This window comes from Ornithorhynchus anatinus, chromosome 4, assembly GCF_004115215.2.
Source record: "Ornithorhynchus anatinus isolate Pmale09 chromosome 4, mOrnAna1.pri.v4, whole genome shotgun sequence".
In the NCBI taxonomy this organism is placed as follows: Eukaryota; Metazoa; Chordata; class Mammalia; order Monotremata; family Ornithorhynchidae; genus Ornithorhynchus; species Ornithorhynchus anatinus.
In genome coordinates, this window is record NC_041731.1 from 8,437,179 (window position 1) to 8,456,485 (window position 19,307).

Genomic DNA, 19,307 nt, shown 5'->3' on the forward strand with positions numbered 1-19,307 from the left:
CCATCATGGTGGCCCTGGGTCTCGTCCATCTAATAATAATGTTGGTATTTGTTAAGCGCTTACTAGGGGCCGAGCACTGTCCTGAGCGCTGGGGTAGACACAGGTCGTCCCACGTGGGGCTCCCGGTCTTCATCCCCATTTTCCAGATGAGGTCACTGAGGCCCAGAGATGTGAAGTGACTTGCCCAAAGTCACCCAGCTGACAAGTGGCCGAGCCGGGATTCGAACCCATGACCTCTGACTCCAAAGCCCAGGCTCTTTCCATTGAGCCACGCTGCTTCTCTAACGGCCCATCCGCCATTTCCCCCTTCTCCCTGGACTTTGTCCCACCAGTAGGGTCTTCTCCAGAGGATTAATGTTGGTATTTGTTAAGCGCTTACTATGTGCAGAGCACCGTTCTAAGCGCTGGGGTAGACCCAGGGGAATCAGGTTGTCCCACGTGGGGCTCACAGTCTTCATCCCCATTTTACAGATGAGGTAACTGAGGCACTGAGAAGTGAAGTGACTTGCCCACCGTCACACAGCTGACAAGTGGCCGAGCCGGGATTCGAACCCATGACCTCTGACTCCAAAACCCGGGCTCTTTCCACTGAGCCACGCAGTCCCCGTTGCGTCTCCCAGATACGCTCCTCCGAGTCGAGGCGTCGGGCCTTCCCGGTTCGGTTTGCCCGCTATCCCGCTTCCTTCGGGCCGCCCAACGGTGTTGGCCGAAGCCTTCTCCGACACCACGTTTCCAAAGATTCTTCCTCTCCCGATTTTTTTTTTTTCACCGTCCGGCTTCCGGAGCCATAGGCGGTCACCGGAAAGGCCACTGGGTCGCCCCTTCGTATCTGGGGGGCGGTCGTCACGTCGTCGGGACTTTTTCCCGGCTCTTCGGAGCGAGTCTTCCTGACATCAGTCGTATCTGCGGAGCATTCGTTATGTTCATTCAGTCGTATTTATTGAGCGCTTACTGTGCGCAGAGCACTGAACTAAGCGCTTGGAAAGTCCAATTCGCCATAGAGACGATCCCTGCCCACGCTGGGCTTACAGTCCAGAAGGGGAAAGACAGGCATCAAAACAAGGAAACAGGCATCAATATAAATAAATAGAATCATAGAGCGTGCAGAACACTATTATTATTATTATTATGCTATTTCTCAAGCGCTTACTGTGTGTCAGGCACTGGAGGAAGCGCTGGGGTGGATTCGAGCCAATCGGGTTGGACACGGTCCCTGTCCCACATGGGGCTCACAGTCTCGATCCCCATTTTTCAGATGAGAGAACTGAGGCACGGAGAAGTAAAGCCACTTGCCCAAGGTCAGCAGCGGACCCGTGGCGGAGGCAGAATTAGAACTCATGACCTCACGACTCCCAGGCCCGTGCTCTAGCCACTAGGCCATGGCGCTTAGTACAGTGCTCTGCACATAGTAAGCGGCCATGGCGCTTAGTACAGTGCTCTGCACATAGTAAGCGCTCCATAAATACTATTGAATGAATGAATGGGGCTGCTTAGTACAGTGCTCTGCCCAAAGTAAGCGCTCAATAAATACGATTGACTGATGGATGCATGAATATTAAGCACTTGGGAGAGTACTAAGCTGCTTGGGAGAGAAGCAGCATGACTTACTTCCAGCACTTAGTACAGTCCCCCGCACGCAGTAACCGCTCAATTTAGAGGAGCGGTGTGGCCTAGCGGATAGAGCACGGGCCTGGGAGTCAGAGGTCGTGGGTTCTAATCCCGGCTCTACCGCTGGCCTGCTGTGTGACCTTGGGCAAGTCACTTCTCTATGCCTCAGTTACCTCATCTGCAAAATGGGGATCGACTCTGTGTCCAACTCGATTTGGTTGCATTCACCCCAGCGCTTAGTACAGTGCACCTAGTAAGTGCTTAACAGATACCCTAATTATCATTATTGTTACACTACAACAGACATTCCCCGCCCACGACGAGCTTACAGTTTAGAGGTTGTTGGCTATTGCCGTCTCATTCATTCGATCGTATTTACTGAGCGCTTACTGTGTGCCGAGTGCCGTACTGAGAACTTGGAAAGTCCAATTCGGCAACCCCTAATAATAAAGATGGTATTTGGTAAGCGCTTACTGTGTGCCGAGCGCCGTACTGAGAACTTGGAAAGCCCAATTCGGCAATCCATAATAATAATGATGGTATGCGGTAAGCGCTTACTGTGTGCCGAGCGCCGTACTGAGAACTTGGAAAGCCCAATTCGGCAATCCATAATAATAATGATGGTATTTGGTAAGCGCTTACTGTGTGCCGAGCGCCGTACTGAGAACTTGGAGACGCAGCGTGGCTCAGTGGAAAGAGCACGGGCTTTGGAGTCAGGGCTCATGAGTTCGAATCCCAGCTCTGCCACTTGTCGGCTGTGTGACTGTGGGCAAGTCACTTAACTTCTCCGTGCCTCAGTTCCCTCATCTGTAAAATGGGAATTAAGACCGTGAGCCCCACGTGGGACAACCTGATTCCCCTATGTCTACCCCAGCGCTTAGAACAGTGCTCGGCACATAGTAAGCGCTTAACAAATACCAACATTATTATTATTATTATTATTAACTTGGAAAGCCCAATTCGGCAATCCATAATAATAATGATGGTATGCGGTAAGCGCTTATTACGTGCCAAGCCCTGTTCTAAGCGCTGGGGTCGGGGGGATACAAGGAGATCCGGTTGTCCCCCCTTGGGGCTCACCGTCTTCATCCCCATTTTTCCTGATGAGGTCGCTGAGGCCCAGAGAAGTGAAGTGACTTGGCCAAGGTCACCCAGCTGACAGGCCAGGCCCTTCTGCCTCCCAGGCCCGTGCTCTTCCCGCTCCGCCACCCCAGCGTTTGGCAGAGTGCTTGGCAGAGAGCAGGAGGGGCTTGGCCGATGCCATCGTTACGGTGGTTTGGTTTTGCTCTCCGTCTCCCCCGTTTAGACCGTGAGCCCGTTGTGGGGCAGGGATGGTCTCTCTCTGTTGCCCAATTATACACTCCCAGCGCTTAGTCCAGTGCTCTGCACATAGTAAGCGCTCAATCGAGCAGCAGTGGGCAGAGCCCGGGCTTGGGGGGGGGAGGGGGGTGTCAGAGGTCACGGGTTCGAATCCCGGCTCGGCCATTTGTCAGCTGTGTGACTTTGGGCAAGTCACTTCACTTCTCTGGGCCTCAGTGACCTCATCTGTCAAATGGGGGTGAAGACTGTGAGCCCCACGGGGGACGACCTGATTCCCCTGTGTCTCCCCCAGCGCTTAGAACAGTGCTCGGCACAGAGTAAGCGCTTAACAAATACCAACATCATTGTTATTATTATTACGTGGGACAACCTGATGACCCTGGATCTCCCCCAGCGCTTAGAACAGCGCTCTGCACATACTAATCTATTGAAATACGATTGAACGAACAGTAATATTGTGATTAAGCTGTCTTGTTTTCGTCCTTCTGTCTCCCCCCGATTAGACCGTGAGCTCGTCGATGGGCAGAGACGGTCTCTATCTGTTGCCGACTTGTCCATTCCAAGCGCTTAGCACAGTGCTCTGCACAGAGTAAGCGCTCAATAAATACTATTGAATGAATGAATACTATTGAATGAATGAATAGTAAGCGCTTAACAAATTCCAATATTATCACGATCACTCCTGACCGAACGACCGCCCGCCCGCCCGAAGACGGCGGGGGGGGTGGGGGGACGGCCGCGGCCCGCAGTCGCCCTTTCCAGCCGGCGGCGAGAAGACGGGCCACTTCCGGCGGAAGTGTGGCCGAACGGCGGGCTCTTGGAGAGAAGTGTGGCAGGAGAGAGGCCACTTCCGGCGGAAGTGTGGCCGGGAGACCGGCTCGTCGGACGGAAGTGTGGCCTGAGAGAGGCCACTTCCGGCGGAAGTGTGGCCGGGAGACCGGCTCGTCGGACGGAAGTGTGGCCTGACGACGGACACTTCCGGTAGAAGGGTGGCGGGAGAACGGGCGCTTCCGGCGGAAGTGTGGCCTGACGACGGACACTTCCGGTAGAAGGGTGGCGGGAGAACGGGCGCTTCCGGCGGAAGTGTGGCCTGACGACGGACACTTCCGGTAGAAGGGTGGCGGGAGAACGGGCGCTTCCGGCGGAAGTGTGGCCTGACGACGGACACTTCCGGTAGAAGGGTGGCGGGAGAACGGGCGCTTCCGGCGGAAGTGTGACACGACGCCGGGCCCTTCCGGCGGAAGTGTGGCGGGGGAGGGGGAACGTCCGGCGGCCGCGGGTCGGCGCGGCGCTTCCGGAAGGCGTCGGGGGGGGGGGCATGGCGCAGGCCGGGGAGGCTCCGTCCGCCGGGCCCGGCCGCTCCCCCTCCCCGTCGTCGTCGCCGTCGCCGTCGCCCCCGCCCCCTCCGGGGTCCCCGCCCGGGCCGTCGGCGCTGCCCACGGTGCTGATGTGGGTGCGGGCCTGGGTCCGTCCGGTGCCGGCGGCGCTGAGCCCGGATCCCGGGGAGCCCGACCGGCCCCTGCCCCTAAGGCTGCAGCTCAGCGTCGACCCCGACGGGGCCCCCGACCCCGGACGCTTCCGCCTGGCGCTGCGCCGCCCCGGACCCGGACCCCGCCCGGTGAGTAGCGGGCCCTGCCTTGCTTTCGTTCCAGAGTAGCTACTGAGCGCTCACCGTGTGCGGAGCGCTGTGCGAAGCGCTGGGGGAGACGCGGGGGCATCAGGGGGTCCCACGTGGGGCTCCCAGTCTTCCTCCCCATTGGGCAGATGAGGTCGCTGAGGCCCCGAGAAGTGAATAATAATAATAATGCCGGTATTTGTTGAGCGCTTACTAGGTGCAGAGCACTGTACTAAGCGCTGGGGGAGACACGGGGGCATCAGGGGGGTCCCACGTGGGGCTCCCAGTCTTCCTCCCCATTTGACAGATGAGGTCGCTGAGGCCCCGAGAAGTGAATAATAATAATGCCGGTATTTGTTGAGCGCTTACTAGGTGCAGAGCACTGTACTAAGCGCTGGGGGAGACAGAAAGTGATCAGGGGGTCCCACGTGGGGCTCCCAGTCTTCCTCCCCATTTGACAGATGAGGTCACTGAGGCCCCGAGAAGTGAATAATAATAATAACGCTGGTATTTGTTGAGCGCTTACTAGGTGCAGAGCACTGTACTAAGCGCTGGGGGAGACAGAAAGTGATCAGGGGGTCCCACGTGGGGCTCCCAGTCTTCCTCCCCATTTGACAGATGAGGTCACTGAGGCCCCGAGAAGTGAATAATAATAATAACGCTGGTATTTGTTGAGCGCTTACTAGGTGCAGAGCACTGTACTAAGCGCTGGGGGAGACACGGGGGCATCAGGTTGTCCCACGTGGGGCTCCCAGTTCATCCCCATTTTCCAGATGAGGTCACTGAGGCACAGAGAAGTTCAGTGACTCACCCACAGTCCCCCAGCTGACGAGTGGCCAAGCCGGGATTCGAACCCGTGACCCCTGACTCCCAAGCCCGGGCTCTTTCCACTGAGCCGCGGTGAGCGCTTACTATGTGCCGAGCACTGTTCTAAGCGCTGGGGGAGATACAGGGTCATCATCACCATCGTCATGGTATCTGTTAGGGGCTTATTATATGCCAAGCACTATTCTAAGCGCTGGGGGAGATGCAAGGTCATCCCGTGTGGTCACAGTCTCTCAATCCCCATTTGACAGATGAGGTCACTGAGGCCCAGAGAAGTGAAGCGACTTGCCCACGGTCACCCAGCTGACAAGCGGCGGAGCCGGGATTCGAGCCCCCCGACCTGCCTTAGGCTTTCTGCCTAAACTACCTCTTCCCGTTCGTTCCGTCGTACTTGTGGGGTGCGCGCTGTGTGTAGAGCACAGTCGCTGAGCATTTGGAAAGGACAGTACGGAAAAAGAGACAGTCCCGCCCCACAGTCGGCAGGCATCAATATAAATAAATAGAATTGTAGATATATATATATATACGTAAGTGCAGTGGGGTGGGGAGGGGAGATCCAAACTCTTCTGGAAATGGGGATTCTAGTGTCCCTCCTACTTAGATTGTGAGGCCTGCATAGGACAGAGGCTGTCCTTAATAATAATAATAATAACAATAATCCCTTCTGCAGGGGTCCCGCCAGAGGTAATAATAATAATAATAATAATAATGTTGGTATTCGTTAGGCACTTACTATGTGCTGAGCGCTGGGGTAGACACAGGGGAATCAGGTGGTCCCACGACGGGCTCTCAGTCCTTCGTCCCCATTTTACAGATGAGGTGACTGAGGCCCAGAGAAGTGAAGTGACTCGCCCACAGTCACCCAGCTGACAAGTGGCAGCGCTGGGATTCGAACTCATGACCTCGGACTCCAAAGCCCGGGCTCTTTCCACTGAGCCATAATAAGACGCTTCACTTCTCTGGGCCTCGGTGACCTTCATTCGATTGCATGTATCGCGTGCTTACTGTGCGCAGACTGCTATGGGCTTGAGAAAGTACAATGGGGCAATAGAGAATAATAATAATAATGTTGGTATCTGTTAAGCGCTTACTATGTGCCGAGCACTGTTCCGAGCGCTGGGGGAGACCCAGGGGAATCAGGTTGTCCCACGTGGGGCTCACGGTCTTCATCCCCATTTGACAGATGAGGGAACCGAGGCACCGGGAAGCGAAGTGACTCGCCCAGAGTCACACAGCGGACAGGTGGCGGAGCCGGGATTCGAACCCGTGACCCCCGACTCCAAAGCCCGGGCTCTTTCCTGCCCCCAAAGAGCTCACAGCCTAGATGGGGGGGGGAGACAGACATGCGTATAAATAAATAAAGTGAGAGCTAGACAGATCGGCGCCGTGGGGCGGGGAGGGGGCGGGATGGGAGGAAAAGCGGGGCTTAGTCTGGGAAGGCCTCTTGGAGGAGGGGGGCTTCCAGTAAGGCTTCGAAGGAGGGGAGAGTAAAATGGGGATTAGGACCGCGTCCAGACTCGTGTCTGCCCCGGCGCTTAGTACGGTGCCCGGCGTGAGCGCTTCACAGGTGGGGGTGAATTCTGATGCCGATTTGCGCCCGACCTCGCACCCGCAGGAGCTGGAGTGGCCGCTGGAGTCGCTGACCTACACAGCGCGGGGCCCCAGGGAGCACGTCCTGCAGCCGCCGGGGCCGCTCGGGCCCCTCAGCGTCACCTTCGCCGAGGCCCAGGAGGCTCAGCGCTGGTGGACCGTCGTGAGCAGCTCCGCCAGAGAGGCCCGGCGAGGTCAGGGCGGCGCGGGGAGGGGCGGGACCGGGCCGGACCCCGGGGGCGCCGAGCCACGGCGGGACGGGGGCCGGGCCGCGCTCGCTGACGCCGGCCCCCCTCCCCTCCCCTCCCCTCCCCTCCCGTCGTTTGCGTTTCAGCGGCCGCCGACGCCCCGCCCCCCGCGGCCCCCGAAGCCGACTCCCCGTGGACCCCGGGAGACCTGGCGGAGAGAGGCGGGGGGCCGAGCCCCGGCGAGGAAGGAGGCCCCGGAGGGAGGGCCGAGGGGCCGGGAGGCGACCCCGCCCCTCCCGCCGCCGCCGAGAAGCTGGCCGCGGAGCTCGCCCGGGCCATCGCCCGGGGGGACGAGGGCGCGGCGGTCCGAGCGGCGGCCGCCCTGGCCCAGCGGCACGTGCCCCTGTGCGTCCGGCTCCGGGAGACCTGCTTCCCCGCCGGGACCATCAGGTCAGGCCTCCCTCCCCCCCGCCCCGCTCCTCCACCGGTCCTCGAGTCCGTCCCCCGCCCCTCCCGCGCCCTGACGCCTCCCGCCTCTCGCAGCCTGCAGGTGGGGGTGGAAGACGCGTCGTCGTCGGCGCACATCACCCTCAGCGTCCACGCTCACGACACCGTCGCCACCCTGCAGCAGCAGGTGGGCCGGGCGGGGGGCGGGGGGCGGCGGGCGACGGCGGCGGCCCGGACCCCGCGGGCGGAGGGGGTGGCGGATCCCGGGCCCCGGGGCCGTGACGGTTCGTCCCCCTCGCCCAGGTGTTCGAGGAGTACGGGTTCCCTCCCCGGGTGCAGCGCTGGGTGATCGGACGCTGCCTGTGCGTGGCCGAGCGCAGCCTGGGCTCCTACGGGGTGCGGCGGGACGGGGACCAGGCCTTCCTCTACCTGCTGTCCAACCCCGAGGCCGGCTCGGCCCCCCACCCCGGCCCCGCCGCCGACCCCTCGCCGGCCCCGCTCCCCGCCGGCCCCGGCGGCTCCTCCTGGGGTGAGTGCGGACCGGGGGGCCGGGGGGGACAGAGGAAGGTGGCACCCCGTGGGCGGGTACCCCGTGGGCACCCGTCCTCTCCCAAGCCCTCGGGCCGGCGCCCCGCGCGCGATGAATAGGGTCCCACGAGCGGGCTCGTCTCCCCCAGGGCCAGATGGGTCCGGGCCGCCCGGTGGGAAGATGGCCATAGAGGAGATCAGCCGCCTGCTGAGCCGGGAACTCAGGCTTCCCGGCGGCTTCGCACCCACCGCCCCCTCACAGGTGCGTCCTCCCTTTTCCCCGGGGGCGGCGGGGGAACGGCGGCGGTCTTCGGGAGCTGGCTTGTGTCCGTCCTCCTCCTCTCCGCCTCCCACTCCCAAGCGGGGTCCGGGCTGGTGGGCGGTAGCGGGGAGCCCGGGGGTGGGGGTGGGGGCCCCGGGCCGGAGGTGGCCCGAGACCAGCCTCCCCCCCCCCCCCCCCGACCCCGCCGACAGCCCGGCTGGCCCTGCCCCTCCTGCACCTTCATCAACGCCCCTTCCCGGCCCGGCTGCGAGATGTGTAGCACGGAACGCCCCCCGCCCGTCCCGGGCGCCGACGACGGCCGGCCGCCGCAGCAGGTACGGCCCCGGGGGGCGAGCGGGAGGCCCGGGGCGGCGGGGTCGGGCGGGGTGACGGTCCCTGGCCCCTCTCGCCCCCAGACCCTGGGGCCCCGGCCCATCAGCTCCGGCTCCCTGGACGACTTCATCCACCTGTCCTCCGAGTTCTGCTGACTCCCACCGCCCGCCACGGAGAGTCCCGGCCCCGCCGGACCGGACGGATCCTCCTGCCTCCCTTCGGCCCCCGGCCCGGCAGCGCGGGGCGGAGAGGGCCGGTCCTCCGGTGGAGCGAGGGGGTGCGGCTGGGCTCCTGAGGAAGTCACCCACCCTTGGGCCTCGGGGAGGAGACCCCCTCGGTGGTCGAGGCGTCCCCCCGCCTCACCCGCGGGCGGGGGGAGGTGTGCGCGGGGGGTACCCCGGGCCCCCACGACGGTAAGCGCAGTCCGGCCCTTGCGACTCCGGTCCCAGACCCCGCCTTCGATGCAGCGGACTCTGGGGAGGGGGAGGCCTGGGGGGCCAGATCCCCAGCTCTACCTCTCAGCCCAGAGCTAAGTGGAACCGTTTGGGCTCTTGGGCCGTTCCGGTCAGATCCTCGATTACAGACGGCGTGGACCACGCGTGTGCTCTCCTGTGTGATCTGAGGCCAGAACCCCCGGAGGAAGGGAGGAAGGAAGGAAGGAAGGAAGGGGGAGATCCGGGTGGGGCCGGAACCTGGATCGGCCCCTTCAGTTAAGAGCGGAGCCCACCGGCCCCCCCCGTCCGGCCCACCCCGGGGGGATGGGGACGGCTCCGGTGACGCACGAGGGGCGGCGGCTGGGCACTCGGGCCCTTCCGAACTCAACCCGCCGGTAGCGGGAGGCGGGGAATAAAATGCCAACCTGCTCTCTCATGTTTCCTTCCTGCTGCTGGCCACGGCCAGAACCCCCCATTCCCGTTTCCTTCCCCAGAGGAAACCTAAGCTGTTGGAAGCCCCCCCCGCCCAGGGACGGAGACCCTAGAAGGGCCCGGGCGCTCAGGTCAGAGGGCACCCAGGGAGGCCCGCTCCAAAGGTGGCCGGCTCGCTCCCCACAAGCCCGGCACAACTCACACGCTGGCACCTCCAGAAATTTAATTTATTGGGGGAGGGGCCGGGGGGCGGGGGCTGAGCCGCAGCTCCCGCGCCCTCCCCCTTTCCCTTCCCTACGCCCCAGCGGGCGGACGGCACCTGGGGGCCGGACCGGGTGGCCTCCGGGCCCAGAGCCGGGGACTTGGACGGTGGGTCGGCCGAGGGGGCGAGGCGGTCACTTGGGGGGCCGGTACGCCAGCTTCCGGCTCTTAAGCACCGACCACTTGTGGCGCTTCATGGCATAGACGAGGGGGAGCAGCAGACCCATCATCAGCAGCATCTGCGGAGGGGGCGGACGACGACTTGGGGTCGGGTTCCCGCCGTCCCCCCCGGCCTCTCCCCTCCCTCCGGGGCCGGGAGGAGGCTCGACGGGCGTGCCCGGAGCAGAGCGGCCCCCGCCCCACTCACCTTGAGCCCCATCCGCTTGCGGGCGTCGTGCTCGGGCTCGGCTGCCCAGCGTAGGAACGTGCACACGTCCTTGGCCACCTGAGACATGGTGGCCGGCGTGCCTAGCGGGGGAGGGCGGGGGTCAGTTCACGCGGCGCGGGATCTACGGGGCCGTCGGGCCCCCCCGCTTCTCTCGAGCCGAGGCTCTGGACCCCCCCCCCCCGCCCCCGGCCCCTCTGCCGTCAGCCCCGACTCCCCAAGGTCACGGGACGACGACGACCGCGACCGGGAGGCTCCCACTGAGGGGAGGGCCCAGCCCGGGGACCGGCCAGAGGGGTCGGGGGGAACTCACCGTCGTCAAACTCGAGGACTTCGTTGTAGATGGGCGGGGCCATCCCGATGGCCTGGCCGGGGAAGTAGGGGTTGAAGTAGAGGCCCTCACGGAGAGACACCCCGGTCGGCGGGTCGCAGTAGCCGGTGAGGAGGGAGAAGACGTAGTCCTCGCCGCCGTGCCTGGAACCGACCCGTCGGCTGACTGACCCGGGGCGGCCCGCCGCTCCCCGGCCCCCCGCCTCGACCGGCCCCGGGGCGGTTACCTGGCTCTGATGACGTAGCTGAGGTCGGGGGGCAGCGCCCCGTTGTTGGCGGCGCGGGCGGCCTCGGGGTTGGGGTACGGTTTGGGGAAGTAGTCCGACAGCTTGCCGGGACGCGTGAACATCTCCCCTTCCTCGTTGGGGCCGTCCTGGACCTCGGCCTGCGACGAGACCGCCGCCGTTCAGCGGCGCCCGGCCCGCGTCGCGTCGCGTCCCCCCGCCCCGCCCGGCCCTCCTCACCTCCTCGGCCAGGGCCTTGGCCTCCGCCTCGGTGTAGCAGACGCCCACCAAGTGGCGATAGGCCAGGTAGTCCATGCTGTGGCAGGAGGAGCACACCTGTTTGTACACCTGGAAGCCTCGTCGTATGCTGGGGAGGAGTGGGGGGAGGCGTCACGGCCGGGGGTCCCTCCGGCTTCCCGGGTCCCTCCCTCCTCCCCCGCCACCCCGGTCCCACCTGGCGTGGTCCAGGGCGGAGAGGAAGCCGCGGTGACTCCAAGGGTAGCTGGGAGGGTGAAGTTCCAGGTCGCCGGCGGCCACGGCCGTGTGCAGGGCCACCGCCAGCCCCGCCCCGCCGGCCGCCAGCACGCCCAGGGTGGACAGGGCCACTTTCCGGCCCCGGGACAGACTGGAAAAGGAAGACATGGAGGCCTGCCAGGGCCCCCGGTCGGCTGCAGACGACGACCACCGACGCCGCTTCTACCTACCGGTACTTTCGCCCGCCGCCTCCCCCGCGACCCTCCCTCCCCAGGGCTGTCGCGCCAGTCAACGTAGTGACCCTCAGGGGGGGTCAGTCGGCACGATCCCTCCCAGGTCCGGGCCCCCGCGCCAGCTGGAGACCCCCGGGGGAGCGAGAACGGGGCTGCGGGGGCCTCGGCTGGGACGTCCATCCAGTCACTCGGTGGTATTTCCTGAGCAGCGTGGCTCAGTGGAAAGAGCGCGGGCTTGGGAGTCGGGTCACGGGTTCTAATCCCCCCTCTGCCGCTAGTCAGCTGTGTGACCTCGGGCAAGTCACTTCTCTGGGCCTCAGTTCCCTCGTCTGCCAAATGGGGATTAAAACCCTGAGCCCCACGAGGGACCACCTGATCGCCTTGTATCTCCCGGCGTTTAGAACAGTGCTCTGCACATAGTAAGCGCTTAACCAATACCACGAATTTTTTTTTTACTGTGTGCAGAGCACTGTACTGAGCGCTTGGAATGGACCACCGGGCAACAGATAGAGACCATCCCTGCCCAGTGAGGGGGCTAACAGTCGAATCAGGGGAGACGGACGTCCGTCTATTCCCTCCTATTGATGGCACGCTTATTACGTGCAAAGCACTGTACTAAGCGCTTGGAATGGACAAGTGGGCAACAGATAGGGACCATCCCTGCCCCAGGCCGGGCTCGCAGTCGAATCAAGGGAGACGGACGTCCATGCAATCATTCCCTCCTATTGATGGCGCGCTTATTACGTGCAAAGCACTGTACTAAGCGCTTGGAATGGATAAGTGGGCAACAGAGACCATCCCTGCCCCAGGCCGGGCTCGCAGTCGAATCGGGGGAGACGGACGTCCATGCAATCATTCCCTCCTATTGATGGCGCGCTTACTACGTGCAAAGCACTGCACTAAGCGCTTGGCCCCAGAGGGAGCCAGGACGGGCCGGCGGGGAGCACGGCGACCGACTCGCCCGGGCACGTAGTGAGCGCTTATCACCCCCCCACCCCATCCTCCAGGCGCTCAGTAGGCTGCTGGGGACGACGCCGCGGGGGGGGGGGGCGATATCGATCATCGATCGATGGGCGGAGGGCGGCCCAAGGTCAGGGGTCAGGAGCGCCGGGGGGAGGGGAAAGGACCGGCCGCCCCTCCCCCCCCCCCGGCGCGGGGTCATCCCGTCCAGCCCCCTGCCTCCGCGCCGGGGGGGGTCGGGGGGGGGGTCGGGGGCGGAGCGCCTCCTCCGGGAGGGCCGCCGGGCCCGGTGACCTTCAGGGGGGAGCGGGGAGCGGGCGGGGGAGGGGCGGGCTGACCTGAGGAGGAAGAGGAGGAGAGCGGAGCAGCGGCGGGGCGGACCGCGCGCCGCCCCACAGGCCCCGGAGCCGCGCGCCCTGCAGCCCCGCGCCGCGCGCCCACAGCGCCCCCGACGCCCCCCACGCCATCTTGGGCCTCCCCGCCTCGCCGCCCGCCCGCCCCCCCCCGCTTCTCGCGAGAGTTCGGCCTGCGGCCAGGGGAGGGCGGGGGCGGGCGCGCGGGCGACGTCAAGGGGGCGGGGTCTGGCGCGCGAGCGACGTCAAGGGGCGGGCGCGCGGGCGACGTCAAGGGGCGGGCGCGCGGGCGACGTCAAGGGGCGGGCGCGCGGGCGACGTCAAGGGGCGGGCGCGCGGGCGTCGTCAAGGGGCGGGCGCGCGGGCGACGTCAAGGGGCGGGCGCGCGGGCGACGTCAAGGGGGCGCGCGGGCGACGTCAAGGGGCGGGCGCGCGGGCGTCGTCAAGGGATTGGCGCGCGGGCGACGTCAAGGGGCGGGCGCGCGGGCGACGTCAAGGGGCGGGCGCGTGGGCGTCGTCAAGGGGCGGGCGCGCGGGCGTCGTCAAGGGGCGTGTCCGGGCGCGCGGCCCCCGCCGCCTCCTCCTTTTTCCCCTCAGCCGTGTTTTCCCCCCAGCCCGCGCCTCAAGCTCCGCCTTTGGGGCGGATCCCGCGCCTGGGGGTCAGGAGGTCACGGGTGCCCATCCCCCCCCCCCCCACCTGCCCGCTCTGTGACCTTGGGAGAATCCCTTCACTTCTCGAGGCCTCAGTGGTTTCATCTGGAAAATGGGGATGGAGACTGGGAGCCCCACGGGGGCAAGGACTGCGTCCCCCCCCCCCCCGATTAGCTCCTATCTCCCCCAGCGCTTAGAACAGTGCTTGGCGTTTAGGAAGCGCTTAACAAACACCATCATCATCCAAATAGGTCACAGGTTCCAATTCTGCCTCTTGCCCACTCAGTGACCCTGGGCAAGTCATGTCACCTCTCTAGGCCTCAGTGACCTCATCTGGAAAATGGCCATGGAGACTGGGAGCCCCATGAGGGGCAGGGACTGTGTCCAGCCCAATTAACTTGTATCAACTCCAGTACGTAGAACAGTCCTTTACATATAGGAAGCGCTTAACAAATACCATCATTCGCTAGTCTTTATTGAGCGCTTACTATGTGCAGAGCACTGTAGTGAGCGCTTGGAATGGACAAATCAGTAACAGGGACCGTCCCTGCCCTTTGACGGGCTTATCATCATCCAACAAGGTCACAGGTTCCAATTCCGCCTCTTGCCCACTCGGTGACCCTGGGCCGGTCACTTCACTTCCCTAGGCCTCAGTGATCTCATCTGGAAAATGGAGATGGAGCCTGGGAGCCCCACGTGGGGCGGGGACTGTGTCCGACCCGATGAGTTCCTATCTACCCCAGTGCTTAGAACAGTGCTTGGCGTATAGGAAGCGCTTAACAAACACCATCATCGTCATCATCCAACCAGGTCACAGGTTCCAATTCCGCCTCACTTGCCCGCTCAGGGACCCTGGGCCGGTCACTTCCCTTCCCTGGGCCTCACTTCCCTCATCTGGAAAATGGGGATGGAGACCGTGAGCCCCACGGGGGACGGGGACTGTGTCCGACTCCGTTACCTTGTATAATAATAATAATGTTGGTATTTATTGAGCGCTTACTATGTGCAGAGCACTGTTCTAAGCGCTGGGGGAGATACAGGGTCATCAGGTTGTCCCACGTGAGGCTCACAGTCTTCACCCCCATTTGACAGATGAGGTCACTGAGGCACAGAGAAGTGAAGTGACCTGCCCAAAGTCACACAGCTGACTAGTGGCCCAGTGCTTAATACAGGGCCTGGCACAGAGTAAGCGCTTAACAGATACAGTCATTATTATAGTGCTTTTAATATTATAATATTATATATAGAAGAAGAAGAGAAGCAGCGTGGCTCAGTGGAAAGAGCCCGGGCTTTGGAGTCAGAGGTCATGGGTTCGAATCCCAACTCTGCCACTTGTCAGCTGTGTGACTGTGGGCGAGTCACTTCACTTCTCTGGGCCTCAGTTCCCCCATCTGTAAAATGGGGATGAAGACTGTGAGCCCCACGTGGGACCACCTGATTCCCCTGTGTCTCCCCCAGCGCTTAGAACAGTGCTCGGCCCATAGTAAGCGCTGAACAAATACCAACATTATTATTATAGATAATGATATTGTTAGTAGTACAGTGTACAGTACTACTACAGTACAGTAGTACAGTTAATTTCATTAACAAACATTATTTTGTTAATGAAATGTACATCGCCTTGATTCTATTTAGTTGCCATTGTTTTTATGAGATGTTCTACCCCGTGACTCTATTTATTGCCATTGTTCTTGTCTGTCCGTCTCCCCCGATTAGACCGTAAACCCGTCAAACGGCAGGGACTGTCTCTATCTGTTGCGGCCTTGTTAATAACGTTGATATTTGTAAAAGCGCTTACTATGTCCCGAGCACTGTCCTAAGCGCTGGGGTAGATCCAGGGTCATCAGGTTGTCCCACCTGAGGCTCGCAGTTAATCCCCATTTTACAGATGAGGCAACTGAGGCCCAGAGAAGTGAAGTGACTCGCCCAGTCACCCAGCTGACAAGTGGCAGAGTCGGGATTCGAACTCGTGATCTTTGACGCCCAAGCCCGGGCTCTTTCCACTGAGCCACGCTGCATTCCAAGCGCTGAGTCCAGTGCTCCGCACAGAGTAAGCGCTCAATAAATACTATTGAATGAATGAATACAGTGCTCAGCACACAGTTAGGGTTCAACTAGTACGACCATTACCCTAGTACCTGGGAGAAGCAGCATGGCTCGGTGGAAAGAGCCTGGGCTTTGGAGTCAGAGGTCACGGGTTCGAATCCCGGCTCCGCCACTTGTCAGCTGTGTGACTGTGGGCAAGTCACTTCACTTCTCTGTGCCTCAGTGACCTCATCTGTAAAATGGGGATGAAGACTGTGAGCCCCACGTGGGACAACCTGATTCCCCTGTGCCTACCCCAGCGCTTAGAACAGTGCTCTGCACATAGTAAGCACTTAACAAATACCAACATTATTACCTAGTACGACCATTACCCTATTTGTTTTGTTAATTTTGTTAATGAAATGTACATCGCCTTGATTCTATTTAGTTGCCATCGGTTTTTATGAGATGTTCTTCCCCTTGACGCTGTTTAGTGCCATTGTTCTTGTCTGTCCGTCTCCCCCGATTAGACCGTAAGCCCGTCAAACGGCAGGGACTGTCTCTATCTGTGGCCGACTTGTTCATTCCAAGCGCTTAGTACAGTGCTCTGCACAGAGGAAGCGCTCAATAAATACTATGGAATGAATGAACGACTGAATGACGTGCCAAGCGCTGTTCTAAGCGGTGGGGGGGAGATGGAAGGGGCACTGTTGACGGCCTCAACCGAGGCTCCCTGTGGAAATCGGTTTAGAAATCACTGGAGGCTGGGGGGAGACACAGGGGAATCAGGTGGTCCCACGTGGGGGCTCACGGTCTTCATCCCCATTTTACAGATGAGGGAACTGAGGCAGCTGAGGGAACTGAACGTTAGGGGGAGGGTTGGGGGCTGCGGCTGTGCTGCCGCCCTCAGGCCACGGGGGGGCGCGCTATCCCCAGCCACGATGTGGAGGGCCACCGTGCGCCCCCTTGTGGCCGACGCGGGCACCGACCGGGCTCTCTGCAGCCCCCCCCCCCCCCCGCGCCCTCAGTCATTAATAATAATAACGTTGCTATTTAATAATAATAATAATAATAATAATGTTGGTATTTGTTAAGCGCTTACTATGTGCCGAGCACCGTTCTAAGCGCTGGGGTAGACACAGGGGAATCAGGTGGTCCCACGTGGGGCTCACAGTCTTCATCCCCATTTTACAGATGAGGTCACTGAGGCACAGAGAAGTGAAGTGACTTGCCCAAAGTCACACAGCTGACGAGTGGCCGAGCCGGGATTCAAACCCATGAACTCTGACTCCCAAGCCCGTGCTCTTTCCACTGAGCCACGCTGCTTCTATTTGTTAAGCGCTTACTATGTGCCCAGCACTCATTCAGTCGTATTTATTGAGCGCTTCCTATTTGCAGAGCACTGTACTAAGCGCTTGGAATGGACAAATCGGTAACAGAGACAGTCCCTGCCCTTGGACGGGTTTACAGTAATAATAATGTTGGTATTTGTTCAGCGCTTACTAGATGCGCAGAGCACTGTACTAAGCGCTTGGAATGGACCAATCGGTAACAGATAGAGACAGTCCCTGCCCTTGGACGGGTTTACAATAACAATAATGTTGGTATTTGTTAAGCGCTTCCTATGTGCAGAGCACTGTACTAAGCGCTTGGAATGGACCAATCGGTAACAGAGACAGTCCCTGCCCTTGGACGGGTTTACAGTAATAATAATGTTGGTATTTGTTAGCGCTTACTATGCGCAGAGCACCGTACTAAGCGCTTGGAATGGACAAATCGGTAACAGATAGAGACAGTCCCTGCCCTTGGACGGGTTTACAGTAATAATAATGTTGGTATTTGTTAAGCGCTTCCTATGTGCAGAGCACCGTTCTAAGCGCTGGGGTAGACACAGGGGAATCAGGTGGTCCCACGTGGGACTCACAGTCTTCATTCCCATTTTACAGATGAGGGAACTGAGGCCCAGAGAAGTGAAGTGACTTGCCCACAGTCACACAGCTAAGTGGCAGAGCTGGGATTCGAACCCATGACCTCGGACTCCAAAGCCCGGGCTCTTCCCACCGAGTCACGCTGCTTCTCCATTACAGTCTAATCGGGGGAGACGGACAGACAAGATCAATAGCAAAATTATGTCTGAAAAGGTAAAAGAGTCATGGGCTAAAATAGGCATAACTGGGCCAGCAGTTAGAAATGCTTACTAGCCTGTTCCCTAATAATAATAATAATAATGTTGGTATTTGTTAAGCACTTACTATGTGCCGAGCACTGTTCTAAGCGCTGGGGTAGACACAGGGGAATCAGGATGTCCCACGTGGGGCTCCCAGTCTTAATCCCCATTTTACAGATGAGGGAACTGAGGCACAGAGAAGTTAAGTGACTTGCCCACAGTCACACAGCTGACAAGTGGCAGAGCTGGGATTCGAACTCATGACCTCTGACTCCAAAGCCCGTGCTCTTTCCATTGAGCCACGCTGCTTCCCTGAGCTAGGGGTTGGGTGAGTCCAGTGGTAAAGGGAGCACTGTTCTAAGCGCTGGGGTAGACACAGGGTCATCAGGTGGTCCCACGGGAGGCTCACAGTCTTCATCCCCATTTGACAGATGAGGGAACTGAGGCCCGTAGAGGCTCAGTGGCAAGAACCCTGGCTTGAGAGTCAGAGGTCATGGGTTCGAATCCCCTGCCACTTGTCAGCTGTGTGACCGTGGGCAAGTCCCTTCACTTCTGGGGGCCTCAGTTACCTCATCTGTAAAATGGGGATTAACTCACAAGCCAGACTGTGGCACATAGTAAGCCCTTAACAGATACCAACATTATTAAGTGACTTGCCCATTCATTCCCTCATCCGCTCAATCTTATTTATTGAGCGCTTCCTGTGCATTCATTCATTCATCCAATCCTATTTATTGAGCACTTCCTGTGCATTCATTCATTCAATCCTATTTATTGAGCGCTTACTGTGCATTCATTCATTCCTACTTATTGAGCGCTTCCTGTGCATTCATTCATTCAATCCTATTTACTGAGCGCTTCCTGTGCATTCATTCATTCAATCCTATTTACTGAGCGCTTCCTGTGCACTCATTCATTCACTCAATCCTATTTATTGAGCGCTTCCCGTGCGCAGAGCACTCTACTGAGCGCTCGGGAAAGGCTCAGTGGAAAGAGCCCGGGCTTGGGAGTCAGAGGTCGTGGGTTCTAATCCCAGCTCGGCTGCTCGTCAGCTGTGACTTTGGGCAAGTCACTTCACTTCACTGGGCCTCGGTTCCCTCACCTGTAAACTGGGGATTAAGACTGTGAGCCCCACGTGGGACAACCTGATCACCTCGTCTCTACCCGAGCGCTTAGAACAGTGCTTGGCACCTAGTAAGCGCTTAACAAATACCACCATTATTTCAAGCGCTTAGTACAGTGCCCTGCACATAGTAAGCACTCAATAAAAACTACTGAATTTATTGAGCGCTTCCTGTGTGCAGAACACTCGACTGAGCACTCGGGAAAGTACCATACAGCAAGAAATCCCTGCCTACAACAAGCTCACTTACTTCTTCCCACCCTCTCGTTCATTCATTCAATCCTATTTATTGAGCGCTTACTGTGTGCAGACCACTCGACTGAGCGTTTGGGAAAGTACCCTACAGTAAAAAAGGGAGACGATCCCTGCCCACAACTAGCTTGCAGACTTCCTCCCACCCTCTCATTCATTCATTCAATCCTAATAATAATAATGTTGGTATCTGTTAAGCGCTTATTATGTGCCGAGCACCGTTCTAAGCACTGGGGTAGACCCAGGGGAATCAGGTTTCCCACGTGGGTCTCACAGTCTTCATCCCC

The 19,307-nt window shown here is 60.3% G+C and overlaps 2 protein-coding genes across 3 annotated transcripts; one reads left to right on the forward strand and one right to left on the reverse strand.

Moving 5' to 3' along the window:
• The first annotated feature begins 4,185 nt into the window (after nucleotides 1-4,185).
• Nucleotides 4,186-9,581, forward strand: SHARPIN (SHANK associated RH domain interactor). 2 transcript variants are annotated; one of them, XM_029063621.2, is made up of 8 exons: nucleotides 4,190-4,546; nucleotides 6,984-7,152; nucleotides 7,293-7,596; nucleotides 7,690-7,780; nucleotides 7,897-8,122; nucleotides 8,271-8,383; nucleotides 8,596-8,718; nucleotides 8,800-9,581. In XM_029063621.2, the coding sequence occupies exons 1-8, from the start codon at nucleotides 4,247-4,249 to the stop codon at nucleotides 8,869-8,871; spliced, it is 1,398 nt and encodes a 465-aa protein (XP_028919454.1). In that variant the 5' UTR covers nucleotides 4,190-4,246; the 3' UTR covers nucleotides 8,872-9,581. The 2 variants fall into 2 exon arrangements, with proteins under 2 accessions (XP_028919456.1, XP_028919454.1); XM_029063623.2 differs by lacking the exon at nucleotides 8,596-8,718 and having other exon boundaries at nucleotides 4,186-4,546.
• Nucleotides 9,582-9,921: 340 nt separating this feature from the next.
• LOC107546954 (cytochrome c1, heme protein, mitochondrial) lies at nucleotides 9,922-12,935 on the reverse strand. The gene is made up of 7 exons (XM_029063624.2): nucleotides 12,788-12,935; nucleotides 11,237-11,430; nucleotides 11,023-11,149; nucleotides 10,786-10,943; nucleotides 10,542-10,702; nucleotides 10,211-10,311; nucleotides 9,922-10,082 (listed from the first exon to the last, which is right to left on the reverse strand). Exons 1-7 carry the CDS (start codon nucleotides 12,914-12,916, stop codon nucleotides 9,978-9,980), a joined length of 975 nt encoding a protein of 324 aa, XP_028919457.2. The 5' UTR covers nucleotides 12,917-12,935; the 3' UTR covers nucleotides 9,922-9,977.
• Between the last annotated feature and the right edge of the window lie 6,372 nt (nucleotides 12,936-19,307).

Excerpts from the sequence above, each read along its gene's own strand:
- LOC107546954 (XM_029063624.2), bottom strand. The coding sequence starts at position 12,916 with ATGGCGTGGGGGGCGTCGGGGGCGCTGTGGGCGCGCGGCGCGGGGCTG. Across the intron at positions 10,944-11,022 it reads CCAAGGCCCTGGCCGAGGAG|GCCGAGGTCCAGGACGGCCC; the intron begins GTGAGGAGGGCC and ends GTCTCGTCGCAG. Across the intron at positions 10,083-10,210 it reads GCAAGCGGATGGGGCTCAAG|ATGCTGCTGATGATGGGTCT; the intron begins GTGAGTGGGGCG and ends CCCCCTCCGCAG.
- SHARPIN (XM_029063621.2), top strand. The coding sequence starts at position 4,247 with ATGGCGCAGGCCGGGGAGGCTCCGTCCGCCGGGCCCGGCCGCTCCCCC. Across the intron at positions 4,547-6,983 it reads CCGGACCCGGACCCCGCCCG|GAGCTGGAGTGGCCGCTGGA; the intron begins GTGAGTAGCGGG and ends TCGCACCCGCAG. Across the intron at positions 8,719-8,799 it reads ACGGCCGGCCGCCGCAGCAG|ACCCTGGGGCCCCGGCCCAT; the intron begins GTACGGCCCCGG and ends TCTCGCCCCCAG.